Below are 15,245 nucleotides of genomic sequence, written 5' to 3'. Positions count from 1 at the left end.
TGATTTACTCGGTCATATCTGAGTACAGACATATACATATACACAGAAATAGTACTACACACAGACGCCCACACATGCAAACCAAATTCTCTCTCTCGCTCTCTCTGTCTTCCCTCCCCCCCCCCCCCCTCTCTCTTTCGCTCTGTCTCTGTCTCTGTCACTCTCTCTCTCTCTGTCACTATCTCTCTCTCTCTCTATCAGATCAATGCAATACACAAATATTAAATGAATCAACAAATGCTTCAGGCAGCAAGACTTTGTTCATGACGAATGTCTAATCAATGTCAGTTCAACAGCAATCCTAAATGAAATGTTATTGAAAGCAAACAAACAGCATCACAATGAACAACTGTTCATATTCCTTCTCGGAAGGTACACGTTCATGTATCACAGTGTTTACCAAACACGTGTAAGAGTTTCTGCACTCCCAGAGTGTAACTTTTTCAGATTCTCAAAACGCATACCGCAGTTTAAAGAAAAATCAGAAATGAAAATAAAAGCCTAATCCTTGCAGAGATTGTGCTTTGGCAGCTTTGAATGCATTAAACACATTTTTTTTAAATCTAGTGTAGCACCTGCAACGTCCAACAATGAACACCACATATGTAGCATGAACTTGCATAGTACACTTTTCAGTCTACCGTTTGTTTGTTTGTTTGTGTGTTAGCTATAACTGTTACTTTATTGTTGTAACATTCGTTTGTTTGTTTGTTGGTTTGTTGGTTTGTTCGTTAGTTCGTTTGCTTGTTTGTTTACAGTAAATATAAGTGCAACACAGTCATGTCCACAAGATCGAGCAACCTTGATTCCACAAACATATCACATCGCGGTCACACAAGCACAACCTTTTCATCAGCGGCAGTAACATAGCATCGCACGCACACAACCACCTTTCCAGGAAAGTCACAGTCCTCAACAGTAACATAACATCTGACATGCACACGACCACCTTTTCCAGAAAGTTTCCTCAACAGTAACATAATATAACACGCACACAACCACCTTTCCAGGAAAGTGTCCTGAGCAGTAACATATGTAACATCACAATCACACAATCAACTTTCCAAAAAATTATCCTCAGCAGTAACAAAACATCACATGCACACAACGACACTTCCAGGAAAGTTTCTTCAACAGTAACAAAACATCCCATACACACAACCACCTTTCTAGAAAAGTGTCCCATAATATAACACGCACACAACCACCTTTCTAGAAAAGTGTTCTCAACAGCTACATAATTATGTGACATCACACGCACACAATCACCTTTCTAGAAAAGTGTTCTCAACAGCTACATAATTATGTGACATCACACGCACACAATCACCTTTCTAGAAAAGTGTTCTCAACAGCTACATAATTATGTGACATCACACGCACACAATCACATTTCTAGAAAAGTGTTCTCAACAGCTACATAATTATGTGACATCACACGCACACAATCACCTTTCTAGAAAAGTGTTCTCCGAACAGCTACATAATTATGTGACATCACACCCACACAATCACCTGTCAAGAAAAGTGTTCTGAACACCTACATAATCATGTGACATCACACGCACACAATCACCTTTCCAGGAAAGTGTCCTAAACAGTAACAACCTTAACACCCTATTGCACCTTTCTGTTTTTCCTCGACTTCTTCCTTATGCCGCCTCGGCCTCCTCTCTTGGATTTCCTCTCAAATCTGGAGAACCAGGAAAATTCCACGGAATATTCCAAAACGGAGCTGATCTCATTAAGTCTGTTGACTGCGACATACAGAGCTTTGATGGCAGTTTCTTGCTCATTGACCTGATCTTCGTCGACATCCACTTGCAGGTCTTTGGTGGAGGCGGGTGCCAGCTTGATTTTGTAGAATGAGGTGATCTGTTGACATGAGAACAAATTGGAATAAATATAAGATTTCGGTTTTATTGTTCAAATTCTAGGTGACCCGGTGTGTCACACACACACACACACACACACACACACACACACACACACAAGCAAACATACGCGCGCACACAAACACACACACACACATGACGTACAACACACACACACACACACTCACACACACACACACACACACACACACACACACACAGTGACAAGCAAACATACGCACATTCACACACACACACACACTGCACACACACACACACACACACACACACACAACCGTATTTCTTACCAAATCTCTGTACTGGCGTGTAGCGATGCGCAAGCTTCGTCGGAAGTGCTGGAAAATGTGACAAATCTCTGAGGGGAGGTCACTTTTGGAGCCTAACTTGCATTCATCCATGGCGTCACTAAACACGTAATTTTCCAGGAGGGAATGCAGCTGCTCGAGGGAATGGTATGCGTTTTCCACAAGCACCTGCAAACAATGTGGAGAAAGCCTGTTTAATGAAAATGATTGAGTGGATGAAGAGGGGGAGGAGGAACCTGTGAGCCGTGAAACAGTCAGGTGGACGGTGTGTGTGTGTGTGTGTGTGTGTGTGTCTGTCTGTCTGTATGTGTGTGTGCGTGCGTGTGTGTGTGTGTGTGTGTGTGTGTGTGTGTGTGTGTCAATGTGTGTGTGTCGTGTTTGCGTGTGTGTCACGGTGTGTGAGTGTGTGCACGTGCTAGACAAACCTTAACAAACTGCTTCTGCTGTTCGCTCTGCAGCACTTGTTGTGAAAGGACGTCATCGATTCCACTGACGTTGGGCAGGGATGCGGCAAAATCCAGACAATCTTCTAGTAGTTCATGGCCCTCCCGCTGGCACTGAAAGAAAGCAGAAGTGCTAAAGATAGGGTGCGTTGGAATACAAACTAATTGGCATATAGCAGCACACCTCAGCAGAACGCATGCTTTATGGTAAACAAAGCAGTAAGATATATATCTAAAGTATCTTCAGAAAATGCGCGTGATCTTTCTTTTTTTTTCTTTTTTCCTTTCTTTCTTTCTTTCTTTGCAGCAGGTGCACGAGCGTGCGTGATAATTGCGGATTTACTGATTGATTGATTGATTGATTGATTGATTGACTGATTCATTCATTCATTCATTGTTTCATTCATTCATTCAATTATTCATTCATTACGATCGCAACACATGTGCCACACAAGACACAACTACAGAAAGCTAACTCGTACTTGTTTTTACTCTCTTCAGCTGCTCAAAGGTAGTGTTCGTTTTCGCATAAGATCAGACAAAATGCGGCTCATTCAGAAAGCTATCAAAATAAAGACGATACAAAGTAAATAAATGTACTTTAGGCGAGATTCAAAACAAATAACAAAATCTAATCTTACTGCGAAGGTGAGAAGTTCGAGTGCCGATTCAGCCAAACCAGAAATTCTGGGTGCCAGTTGTTTCTCTGTCATCATCCACATTATCAAATGACTCTTCTCTGCCCCTGGTTGTGACGGAATCAACCAGCCGTCTGACGTCACTGGGGAGCTATGACCTTGATGGGGAAATGATGACGTCACGCCGATGAGGAGGGAGAACATGGCGAGAGCAGACGTACGGAAGGCGGCGGTATCTGAGAGAAAGAAACAAAGTAATGGTATTTAATATATTTAGGCACTTTCTTCATTACATTTCCTTCGAGTCACTTATTATATATGCTGGCTTATTACCTTGTCTACCTTATCTCAGAGTTACTAAGAGCATGCGTCGAAGTCGTCACTCTTTATTATTTGTAATTTGATTTAACTTCAGATTAAGGCCTCTTTTTTCAATCTCTCTCTCTCTCTCTCTCTCTCTTCCCTCTCTCTCTCTCTCTCTCTCTCTCTTGGTTTTAAAGTAGAAGGAAAACAAAGGTGAAGAAAGAAGAAAGAAAGAAAGAAAGAAGGAAAGAAAGAAAGAAAGAAAGAAAGAAAGAAAGAAAGAAAGAAGGAAAGACAGACAGACAGACAGACAGACAGACAGACAGAAAGATGCAAACAGACTTCCTGAATCAGTTCTAAATCGTTACACGCAACTAATCGTTTTGTTGTCTGGTAAGCATACGTAGTATATATCCACACGCGAATGCCAGCAAGCAATAGCAAAGACTCTTAAAGGCATCACAATAAAGATACTCAAAGATAAACTATTACAAAGTCTTCAGTTTCATCCAAGAAACACTAGATTAGCAAGACAGACAGAGACAGGGACAGAGACAGAGAGATGTGTTTTGCGGTAACTTTGCACTGCATGCACCACTAGAAAATCCACTGCAAACTTCAAGCAAACTTACTCATTTTCATATTCGTTGAGGATCTCATGCTGGCTTCACACAAACTTAGTTGGCAACACAAGTCGATTTTGAAAATAGATCACTTTTGTGTAAGTACAAGCAGAGGCCGCAACGTGTATGTCACCGTGAAACTGTAATGATACAAGCTGTGCCGTGATGAGACATGGCCATTGGTTTTATAGCGTTAAAGCGGATTCCTTGTGTGGAAGACTCGCTGGAAAACCAGACTTATTTTTGGACAGGACCACGAATCAGCCAATGGGCGACGAAGGAAAAAGCGCCACAGAAATGTGACCCCTAAAACCAGGTTACGTCATTACGGATTTGTCACTGCTGTCTTTGATCGGAGTCTCCCATTAGTTAGGCACAGATTTCTTCCATATTTGAAAATGCAGCATAGTTATGACTGATTCACTTTTAAAGCTGATGGCCGTGAGAAAACATAACGTATTAGAAAAACACAAAGAATGTCCCCTTTTCAGCAAGAATGTTGACGGAATGTGAAAGTCGCAAAGATCGTCCTTTTTTCACACTTTGCTCAGCATCAGCTATACATAGAACGGGAAAAGCTGCACTCTTAGTCACAAATGAGAGGAGGCAGGCTATTCAGCCGCGAAGCAGACGTGAGGTTTCAGAAGTCCCAGTCGATGACAAGTAGCCAATCAAATTTGCCCTAGCCCAGTTGCCAACCTCCGGAAGCTCCTTCCGGTCGGTAAGCAGCAAACGGCTGCTTTGTTCATGAAGGTCGCATGTCCTGTCTTCGTCAGTGTTGAACATACGCCATTTTGGTACACAGGAAAACATAATTGATATCGGAATACGAGCCTTGACTGAAAATATGTGAGAAGTATGATGTACAAATCAAGGGCCTTCCCCGCGGAATTTGAGTAAGATCTATTTTAGGACTTGAAACGCCACACCAATCAGCCCTTTTGTTTCTTTACAATGGAAATATATGTTCACAAACATAAAACCTCCAGTTGCCAACTGAGCATTCATCTAAAATTCGTTTCAACGCCCAATAAACTGACCGAACGCTCGTTCGGTTTGACCATACAGCGGCAAAACCTGATTGGTGAAATATACAATTCTTAGAAGGATTTTACTAACAGGACGTACGTTTGCAATACGATTGCTATCAGTTTATTCATGATAATCTGCGGCGTTTTACCTTTAAAATCGTGTCATCATACTTGCGTGTCAAAAGGGTTGGCAAGTTTGAGCAAAAATAAATAAAATAAAAATATCCACACACAAAATTCGAAGTCACAGTCTTGATGATAATTGGGGCTTCTTTTTATTTGTAATACAATGTAGGCACTTTCTGTTCAAAGTTCCGCTAATAACGTCTATATAGTAAAGTCCGAACTGAAGTCACTGGTATAAACTTTTGACGTTTGATAGTCTGTTTTTCAATGTCTTGATCCACAGAACACACAGACATCCACAGAAAACACAGACACACACAGACACACACAGACACACAGACACACAGACACACACACACACACACACACACACACACACACACACACACACACACACACACACACACACACACACACACACACAGAGGTTTTTACAGCGCATGTGTGGTCTGGGTGGCCGAGTGGTAACGCACTTGCGCTCGGAAGCGAGAGGTTGCGAGTTCGACCCTGGGTCAGGGCGTTAGCAATTTTCTCCCCCCTTTCCTAACCTAGGTGGTGGGTTCAAGTGCTAGTCTTTCGAATGAGACGATAAACCGAGGTCCCTTCGTGTACACTACATTGGGGTATGCACGTTAAAGATCCCACGATTGACAAAAGGGTCTTTTCTGGCAAAATTGTATAGGCGTAGATAAAAATGTCCACCAAAATACCCGTGTGACCTGGAATAATAGGCCGTGAAAGGTGGATGCAGCGCCTAAAGGCAGTCGATCTACTGGCCGATGTGAATGCGTGATATATTGTGTAAAATATTCCATCTCACACGGCATTAATAGGTAACATGCGCCTTGAGTCGCCTTGTGTGGTGAGATACGTGCGCGATATAAATCCTCGTAAATAAAATAAATAAATAAAAATCTGTGTGTCTGCCTATTTCTGTCCACTTGCACGTGTACTTTAAGTTTGTCATCTGCATGTACTTCTTTATTTCTTTGGGTGTATTTTGATTAAAACACGTTTTTGTCCAGAATAACAAGGGACCATGATCCTTTGTCGAGTAATCATAAATTGCCTTCAAATGACATGCTACTTTCACAGCCACAATTATAGCAAACGTACTTTTTGAATGAAAAAAAAAGGTCATTCGCAAGTACGGTTAACGCGTTTTTGTAAACATAAACGTACTAATTAGTCATTTAAAAAACCCTAATTCTGACGGTAAGAAGATGTCGCAATATCCTTCGTATATGTCCATTAAAGGCATTCTTACTTGTCACGCAAAGTCGCATCATCCGCAATCCACTTCGTCACTTAACTCCACACGATTCCACCACCAGTTATGATTCCCGATGGTCAGCCAAATATCTATAATGTCTATAATTTATGTACGCGTGAGGTCTTTAGCGACAAATCAGTCAAGAAACGATACCCTCCCCGCCCCCACCCACAAAGATGGTCATTCATTCATCAATTATGATGTCTATCTGTACGTCTGTATTCTTTAGTGACAAATCAAGAATCGGTGTCCACTCCACTCCCCCACCCCCCCCCCCCCCCCCCTTCAGTGGTAAGACATGTAGTAGAAAGCGGATGGTGCAGTCAAAGCACAAGATTTTGGACTCATTTTTTTTACCGCACGTTGTGCTGCAGGGATGACCGTTTCGGCTAATGCTTAGGCTGCACCGGAAATTGAATCATCGCTTTTCAGCTTTGACGTACTATCTCTCGCTATCGTCATATCTCAACTCTCAACAAGAGTATGCGTGCACGACCCACACCAAGACAATTATCTTGTCTTTGTCTGCTGAATGGCGACTCAAATTCTTGATCTCGGATTCTCTTGCTCTTGTTTCTTTACTCAAGTTACAGTTTTGCTCTGAAGTGAGACTGAAGAGCGAATCATCGATCCGGCCATACAATGAGTAAGAAAGTACCCACCAAAAATGGAATCCGTATAGTTCAGAATTAAATTTCTTACGCATGTAAGTTTAAAAACAAACAAAGTAAAAAGTGAGAAGTTTTAATCAAAGAGACAAAAACAAAGTAAAAGAATCAATATCCAAGAAACGTGTTTCGTGAAACAGTTAATATGAATCAGCAATATAAACCTGACTTCATCGAGGTTTTGACATGAAAAAAGATATGTAATGCTCGAACAAGACATACAACATAAAGATCATTGAACAATGATATAACACAAAATGGGAATTGCAAAAGAAAGAAATTATTTGTTGTCTGTTTGGAATTCCCCAGAGAATGGTACAGGAAGTCAGTGCCCAACCGACAAAAAAAATCAAATGAAAGTAGAGGAGTTTCTCTGCCTGATCAGCAGTGCTGGTACACTAGGATGGTAGTAAGCCAGATATCCGCAATTATTTTAGATTTAACAACATTCATATAATCTTTTTTAATATATCCGTTTTATATACGTCATATTCGTGCACTTCCATCAATCTTTAGTCGTAGACCTTGTGACGTGAATGTTGTAGTGATCATCAAATTAAACTTTTTATGAAGATACTTTTGTTCGTTTTTGTTATGTTTGTCTGTCTGTCTGTCTGTCTGTCTGTTTGTTTGTCTGTTTACTTATTTGGTTGGTTGGTTGGTTGGCTATTTGTGTGGTTGTTTGTGCGTATTTGTGTGCGTGCTTGTGATATGTGTAGGCGGCTTAGTGGATGGGTGGGTGATGGTGGGTGTGGGTGTTGATGTGGGAGTCTTTTACACGGAAAAAAGCAGCAGGGATTGACCATAGTTAAGCCTACTTTGATATATTTCAAATTCGGCATTATATTACAGGAAAAAGGACGTCAGCCTCATTGTAAATGACAGAAAATTGTTGGGAAGGCGGAAGCCAGATATCCGCAATCAACCACACACACAATCCGACAGTTCAGTCCCTGACTATCGTTTCATCAAGATCCTCCACCAACATTCTTTAGTACTGACTGACTATTTGGGTTTAACGTCCTCCTAAACCAGTTGGTCTATATTGGGACAGGTATTATTAGTAATACGGTGAGGACATGGTGCAATAACTTGACTCGAACAAGCCCACTGCAGCGCTTTTCTTCGTCACGCCAGCATTAATTAGGCTTGTCTCGTCAAAGAATAGAGATACGATCACGATCATGAGAGACAAGAGATGATGCATTCGTGTCTTCGTGGTTTCAAAGCCCTGAGACTACAGCTGTGAACTTGAGATATTTTCCGTGCGTACGTGTGCACACGGGGGTGTTCGGACACTGAAGAGAGTCTGCACAAAGTTGACTCTGAGAAATCAATCTCTCACTGAACCTAGGGTTGGAACCCACGCCGATTGCGACGAACTGGTTATAAAGTGAGCATGCTACCGACTGAGCCACGTCCCAGCCCCCACTCACCGTAGCGGTAAAGCAGATATGTACAGAGGTTGCGTGGGAAACGACCGAATGACAAGTGAGAACTGAAAGATAACAAAAAATATTATCTAGAGAGATCTCTCATGATGGAAAATTGCCACTTGTAATAACGTCTATTCTCTCGGCGATTCTTTGTGAAGCGGTGGCAGTTAGTTAAAGCAAAAAGCAATGCAGTGCTGGTTTCCAAAATAAATGAAGTTTCCGTTTATTTACTTGTGCGTGTGAAGTTGAAAACGTTTATTTACTTTTACCGGAATTCCACCCAGGTCCTGCTGACCTTTTCTTCAAACAGTCTATTTTGGTGTGGAGCTGCGTCGCGTGCAATACGGAGTTACTGTCCCTGATTTCGGACAAACCTTTCGGAAAAAAAGTAGTGTATAAGAAGAGATATTGGGTCTGCTCTGCAGCTGCGGGGGACCGGGTAGCTCAGGTGGTAGAGCACTGGACTTGTGATCGAGAGGTCGCTGGTTTGAATCCGGGCCGGGACGGACACGGGTCAACTTTATGTGCAGACCCAGAGACGGTATCCATCTCCCACCCCAATGGCACGTTAAAGATCTTGGTCATTCTACCATAAGTGCAGATGGCTGATACCACCTAAACACGCAAACATCAAAAAGCCGTGAGGGCGTAAAACTCGAATCGTATAAACCAATTCATGTCCTATAATTATAGGCAATTAAGACCCTTAAAATTTACTTTTTTGTTGTTGCTCTGCAGCTTTTTTTCTCGGAATTCATCAAAGCAAAGTATCAGTTTTGACCGTAACGATAAATTATATCCCTTGTTCCCCTCACTGTCGATCTTGTCTCTTCTCTCTACGTCCGTTCGACAGGCTTTTTTTTCCCCACCTAACTATGAGAACTTTTCTGTTATTCTTTGATACAAAAATATCTTTGCAACAGTGTGCCCAGATTTGAAGTTCCCACAGAAACATTACATAACATCAGCAGGCCTAAGACTATGACTGACACAATCGTCGAACGCTGAAGACGCTGAAGACGAAGGAGAAGAAGTTCCCCACGGTGAAGGTCAAGTTTACTGAACGGGTTAGAATGCTCTTCCTGATGTACAGTACAGTACAGAGGAACCCCCCTTTTGAGACCCCCCAAATTTAAGACTCCCTCCTTTTTAAGACCCTGCTTTTTCAGACTTTCTGGTCATAGCCCCTGCTAATTTACTCCCATTTTCAGACTCCCTCCTTTTTAAGACTTCGTTTTCTCAGTTTTTGGAGGTCTTAAAAGGGGGGTTCCACTGGGGTTTTTTCTTGTAAATTTCAGAGTGGTCTCGAGAGACAAACTGGCCTTGCGTAATATTTTCTGTCATGTCAAGTTGAGACTCAATGATAGGTCAGTCTGCTCCAAAGCTGTTCAGGTGGACTCGTCAGTTTCAGTTGACTGGACATCGTACTGATTGCAAACAAACATAAGTTTGTCTATGCGTCTGCGTGTCTGTGTGTCTGTCTGTTCATCCTGGCTTCGCTGTGCTATTGGTGTCAATTTTATTTCATGACTCGATACAATCTTGAAGTGCTTTCTGTCTTCATTCTTTCGAAAGTTCATGTTCTACTAGTCTCTGCAAAACCATCTTACATGTTTAAGTCCGTGTGTCAACAGTGTTTTATGGTTTTCTGCTAAGCACTGAGTCTGTGTCTTTCTATCTGCATGGCATGGCAAATCAGAAATATACTGTCTCGTAAATCTCCTGGCGTTCCATCTAGGCCGCTTTTTAAAATGATAACGTATGACCGACTCATCCTGAACTCAGGTCAAAATGAGTTCGGCTCATTCTATCCCTGACATTTTTTGGTTTTCCTTGTCTGGCGAGGAAATCGATTTTTTTTTTACATATCTAGATCTTTTCGTAATGTGTTATGGATATAAGCAGATTCGCGATCGTCGATAATGATTTTTCATGGTGTTGTGTAATTTTTAAATTTCAAAGGAATTGATATGTAAGACAGTTTCAAGCGAGCTATTTTTCGCGGCTGTATTTCCTGTGCAAACAACTCTAAATATGGCAAAAGTGTCACGTGATAATCAACCGTTTGGTTTCGGCGCTCGCTGGAGCAGACGATTTTTTTAGAGTGATGCAACCATATATTTCGGTCTCCTTCCGGCAGCAGTCCCAAAATTTCGACTTGTTTTGACCTTAGAACGATGTCTTCATCATAACTGTGAAGAACATAACGGAGATCACTGTCGAAGTCGGCCAATCTGCAATCATTTTCGTCTCGCGACCACTGCTCGTGAACAACAAATGGGAGATAGCTCTGTATTCTTGTTTTGATAGATTCGCGTAGGACTTTAGCGTCCGGTCAGAGGGACTAAAGCGATAGCGTGGAGCGATGATGATCAGAATGATGACCGACTGTGCCATATTTTTCTCTCAGTAAAATAGTGCCGACATTTCCGGCTTCGAGCTGATGAGAGCGAGAAATAAGTATTTAAACCCACAACACATCTGACACTTGATCAAAAGACAAATGATCGAATGGACACTTTATCGAATTTAAATGTGATAGAATAAACACCTGGACATTTTTTGAATAGACACTTGATCGACGCGACTTTCTGTCGGTCTATATATCGGCTGTGAAAGAACATTGTGTGTGCGCGTGCGAGCCACGCGACGTACGCTTGCGTGTGTGTGTGTGTGTGTGGGTGTGTGTGTGTATGTGTGTCTGTACATGTGTCTGTCTGTCTGTCTGTCTGTCAATCTGTGCCCACCTGTAAAAAATCAGTATTTGCTATCAGGTATGCCTGCCACCAGAAGTCTATTTCATTCGCTTGTGCTGTCACCGATTCCAACGTACTGGGAGGTCCACTTTATCACAATTCGGAGTGAGAACCTGCAGGCGATACATTTTGGCTGTATACCCATGTTATACCAGCACAGTAAACTTTTAGTTTTTTCCACACACTACGATCGCGCGTGTGTTTGTGTGCGTGTGTGTGTGTGTGGATGTGCGCGTGTGTGAGTGCGTCTGTGTGTGTGCGTGCGTGCGTGCGTGCGGGCGTGCGTGCGTATGTGTGTGTGTGTCTGTGTCTATGCTGTGTCTGTCTGTGTCTGTGTCTGTGTCTGTCCGCGTCTGCTTTTTGTTCGTGTGTCTGTGTTATTAGAAATGTGATGTGGTGCCAAAAGAAAAAAATCCATGATTATGTAAAATGAACATGGACATTACAGTTTTCTTATCTCATCTCATCTTATCTTTCTTTGTGTCTGTGTGCGTCTGTGCGTGTGTGCACTGCGAGCCCGAGTGTCTGTGTGCGTTTTGGTTTGTTGATGATTTCAGTGATGGAGAGGAAGAAAACACCGACAAGCAATCAAGCGTTTTAGCTAAAACACCCAGAATGAGGTGTCATGAGGTGTCATGAGGTGTCATGAGGTGTCATGGGCTTCCGGGGGTTCTCTGTGCGTAGGTGGGGTTTGTGTCTTGGCTTGCGCTGGTAACGCGCACGTGCGGCACTTTCAGGTTGCTGAACTTCACGTCAGTTTAGTCAACAAAGCACCAAAACAACGTTCGGCTTTTAAAACATTTCTCTCATTGCGTGTCCTGTGGTAGTCAGTAGCTTATGACTGCGAGATCTCAAACTTTACCTGTTTTCAAGAAAGTTTTATACTTAGGTACATTCATAAATGATAGCGCTTCCTTTACACCGTGAAGGAAACAAATGACTTTAAAATGAACCAGCTGGGTAATCAGTGGAATAACTGTTAACATGAAGCTATAGGGATGATATTTCGGACTCAGTGAGGACTTCTTTTGCTTGCAAGATGATATGCAGTTCTAACGGATCCTTCAGTCATGTGGTTGCTTAGACCGTCGCTGGCACGCACTTTTTATCAGATGAAGAAGCGTGACTGGCTGTCTGTTATGATTTAGCTTGCTCAAGCTGTCCTGAACGGTAAGCCCGAAGTTAACTTCGCGAAGACTGCGCGAAGTCTTTTTACCAAGAATTCAGCGCCAAAGCTTCATAAAGTAGATTTCGCTAAGTATTTTTTAACGAAAAATTAGCGCCAAAGCTTCATGAAGTAGATTTCGCTAAGTATTTTTTAACGAAAAATTAGCGCCAAAGCTTCATGAAGTAGATTTCGCTAAGTATTTTTTAACGAAAAATTAGCGCCAAAGCTTCATGAAGTAGATTTCGCTAAGTATTTTTTAACGAAAAATTAGCGCCAAAGCTTCATGAAGTAGATTTCGCTAAGTATTTTTTAACGAAAAATTAGCCCCAAAGCTTCATGAAGTAGATTTCGCTAGGTATTTTTTAACGAAAAATTAGCGCCAAAGCTTCATGAAGTAGATTTCGCTAAGTATTTTTTAACGAAAAATTAGCGCCAAAGCTTCATGAAGTAGATTTCGCTAAGTATTTTTTAACGAAAAATTAGCGCCAAAGCTTCGTGAAGTAGATTTCGCTAAGTATTTTTTAACGAAAAATTAGCGCCAAAGCTTCGTGAAGTAGATTTCGCTAAGTATTTTTTAACGAAAAATTAGCGCCAAAGCTTCATGAAGTAGATTTCGCGAAGTCGACTTCATCCAATTAATATCAGGCGTCACAGACAATAACGGCAGGTTGACTAATAAAAGGGACATGATTATTAGTGCGATGCTTAAAAGAGTAGGAAGATGGGGGGGGGGGGGGGGTGAGGTGACGGGCTGTGTTCAATCAAAATTTAACTAAAATGTAAAATAATAGTTGCATGTTAAGACTGATAAAACGAAGAACTAAAATACTTTCTGAACTTAGCCGCTTCAGTTTAAAGAGTGTATTCATAATTGGTATTGATGACCTGTCAAAAGTAGGTAGAGTGACCTTACGCCGAGTCTATCATGAATTTAAAGGGGCAAAATAACGACCCATATAATGTATCCACACGATTTTACGTATGACTATTCTCGAAGTACGTTCGTGTTTGGGTCAAGTGTCCACTTGCCACCAGAGTGTCTAATATATCCGTGTTTTGCTTGAAAAGACAGAGACGCACGTCAGTCTCCGCGTACAACCTCCGTACCCGCTTTGGACAGATCAGAAGGTTATCCCCCGTGATTGGGGAAGGTAGAGATGACGGGGGAGGGAAAGAGAGGGGAGTGGGGCAGCCGTACAGCCTTCAATCATGTGTACAGTGCTGGAGGCTTAAAGCAGGTCGAATTCCCGAAGTACCAAACCACGGTTTGCATCCGTTTGGCCACACGGTACCACTGACGGTCACAGAAGAATTGGGTCACGAGCCGGCGTGACCTACTTCGAAGTGCGAATCAAAGGGGACAAGCGAAATCAAAAGCTTCTGCGACCCTTGACAGTGTTTCGCGCACATGCACGCGCGTACAGACGGCCACATATGGGTACAGACCCACACCATACACACTTAATTATACTCTCCCTCTCTCTGTCTCTCTCTCTCTCTCTCTCTCTAAGTTTAATACTTTGATTAGATACTGTTCCTTTTAGGTATGAAATGATAGCATGTGCATGTGTGTAGGTATGCGAGCGCACGCTCGCGCGCGCGAGCATATGTGTGTGTATATGTGTGCATGTGTGTGTGTGCATGTGTGTGTGTGTGTGTGTGTGTGTGTGTGTTTGTAAGTGTGTGTGAGTTTGTGTGTGCGTGTGTGTGTATACGTGGGTGTGTGGGTGTATGTGTGTGTGTGTGTGTGTGTGTGTGTGTATGTGCGCAGTCTTTGCTTTCGTTTACAATCATTCTCTGTATATGTTCCAAAGACAGGTTGGAATGACTATTGCCGCATTCCCTTCCACAAAAAAAGAAGATCAAATTCCGATTGGGGAGAATTTGAAGTAAACTAAACAGTGCACGTAAATAACTCAAGTAAGGTGTTTCACTCGAAGTGTCAAGGAGATTTACAGGTTCCTTGGTTCTCGCAGTGGGGGGAAAGATAGGCGGCTGTCTTATTATAATGGCTACTGCGGAGTTGCATCGGAAAACAAACTTAAGTATTCGTGGGAACATTAAAACCGAAACCTTGATATCGTGGAAGAGTTGAGGCAAGTTGGCGGGAAAAAATGACTGAAAATGTTGTGTGTGTTTTTTTTTAAATCAATAAATCTGGTGAATAGTCGTCGGATAGTGGGCAGGGTGGAGGTACATTATGTCGTAAAGAAGTGTCGTTCTGCTAGCTGCAAAACCCTGCGTTCACTGCGTCTCAGCTGCGATTCCAGCCCGGAAGTTGATATCTGTTTGCGGGGACACCCGTTTGAGCCGAATAAGACAATCAAAACTCACGCACGAAGTTTGGGAATAACATTCCCAGTAATTCAAAGTTAACTTTGGCAACCACACGGAGTCTTTTTTCGATAGAAGTATAAACCAACTTAGCGGAATAAGGTTGACTTTTTTTGAAGTTGTTGCAAGAAGTGATATTTCAAGACGGTTTTACATAAATTTGTGTCTCAGCTTGGTACCTATAAATAAAACAAGGTACGTCCTCCCTCCCTTCCAACAACCTAGCCCCTGTCACACACACACACA

General features: G+C 42.2%; 1 protein-coding gene across 1 annotated transcript; it reads right to left on the bottom strand.

The window, feature by feature from the left end:
* Positions 1-117: 117 nt before the first annotated feature.
* LOC138981483 (uncharacterized) lies at positions 118-4,354 on the bottom strand. Its single transcript, XM_070354417.1, has 5 exons — positions 4,217-4,354; positions 3,285-3,517; positions 2,626-2,757; positions 2,183-2,368; positions 118-1,875 (listed from the first exon to the last, which is right to left on the bottom strand). The coding sequence occupies exons 1-5, from the start codon at positions 4,242-4,244 to the stop codon at positions 1,618-1,620; spliced, it is 837 nt and encodes a 278-aa protein (XP_070210518.1). The 5' UTR covers positions 4,245-4,354; the 3' UTR covers positions 118-1,617.
* Positions 4,355-15,245: the final 10,891 nt, after the last annotated feature.

The sequence above is a fragment of the Littorina saxatilis genome, linkage group LG12, assembly GCF_037325665.1.
Source record: "Littorina saxatilis isolate snail1 linkage group LG12, US_GU_Lsax_2.0, whole genome shotgun sequence".
In the NCBI taxonomy this organism is placed as follows: domain Eukaryota; kingdom Metazoa; phylum Mollusca; class Gastropoda; order Littorinimorpha; family Littorinidae; genus Littorina; species Littorina saxatilis.
Note: the sequence above shows the minus strand (reverse complement) of the source record. Positions and strands in the feature narration are given on the sequence as shown.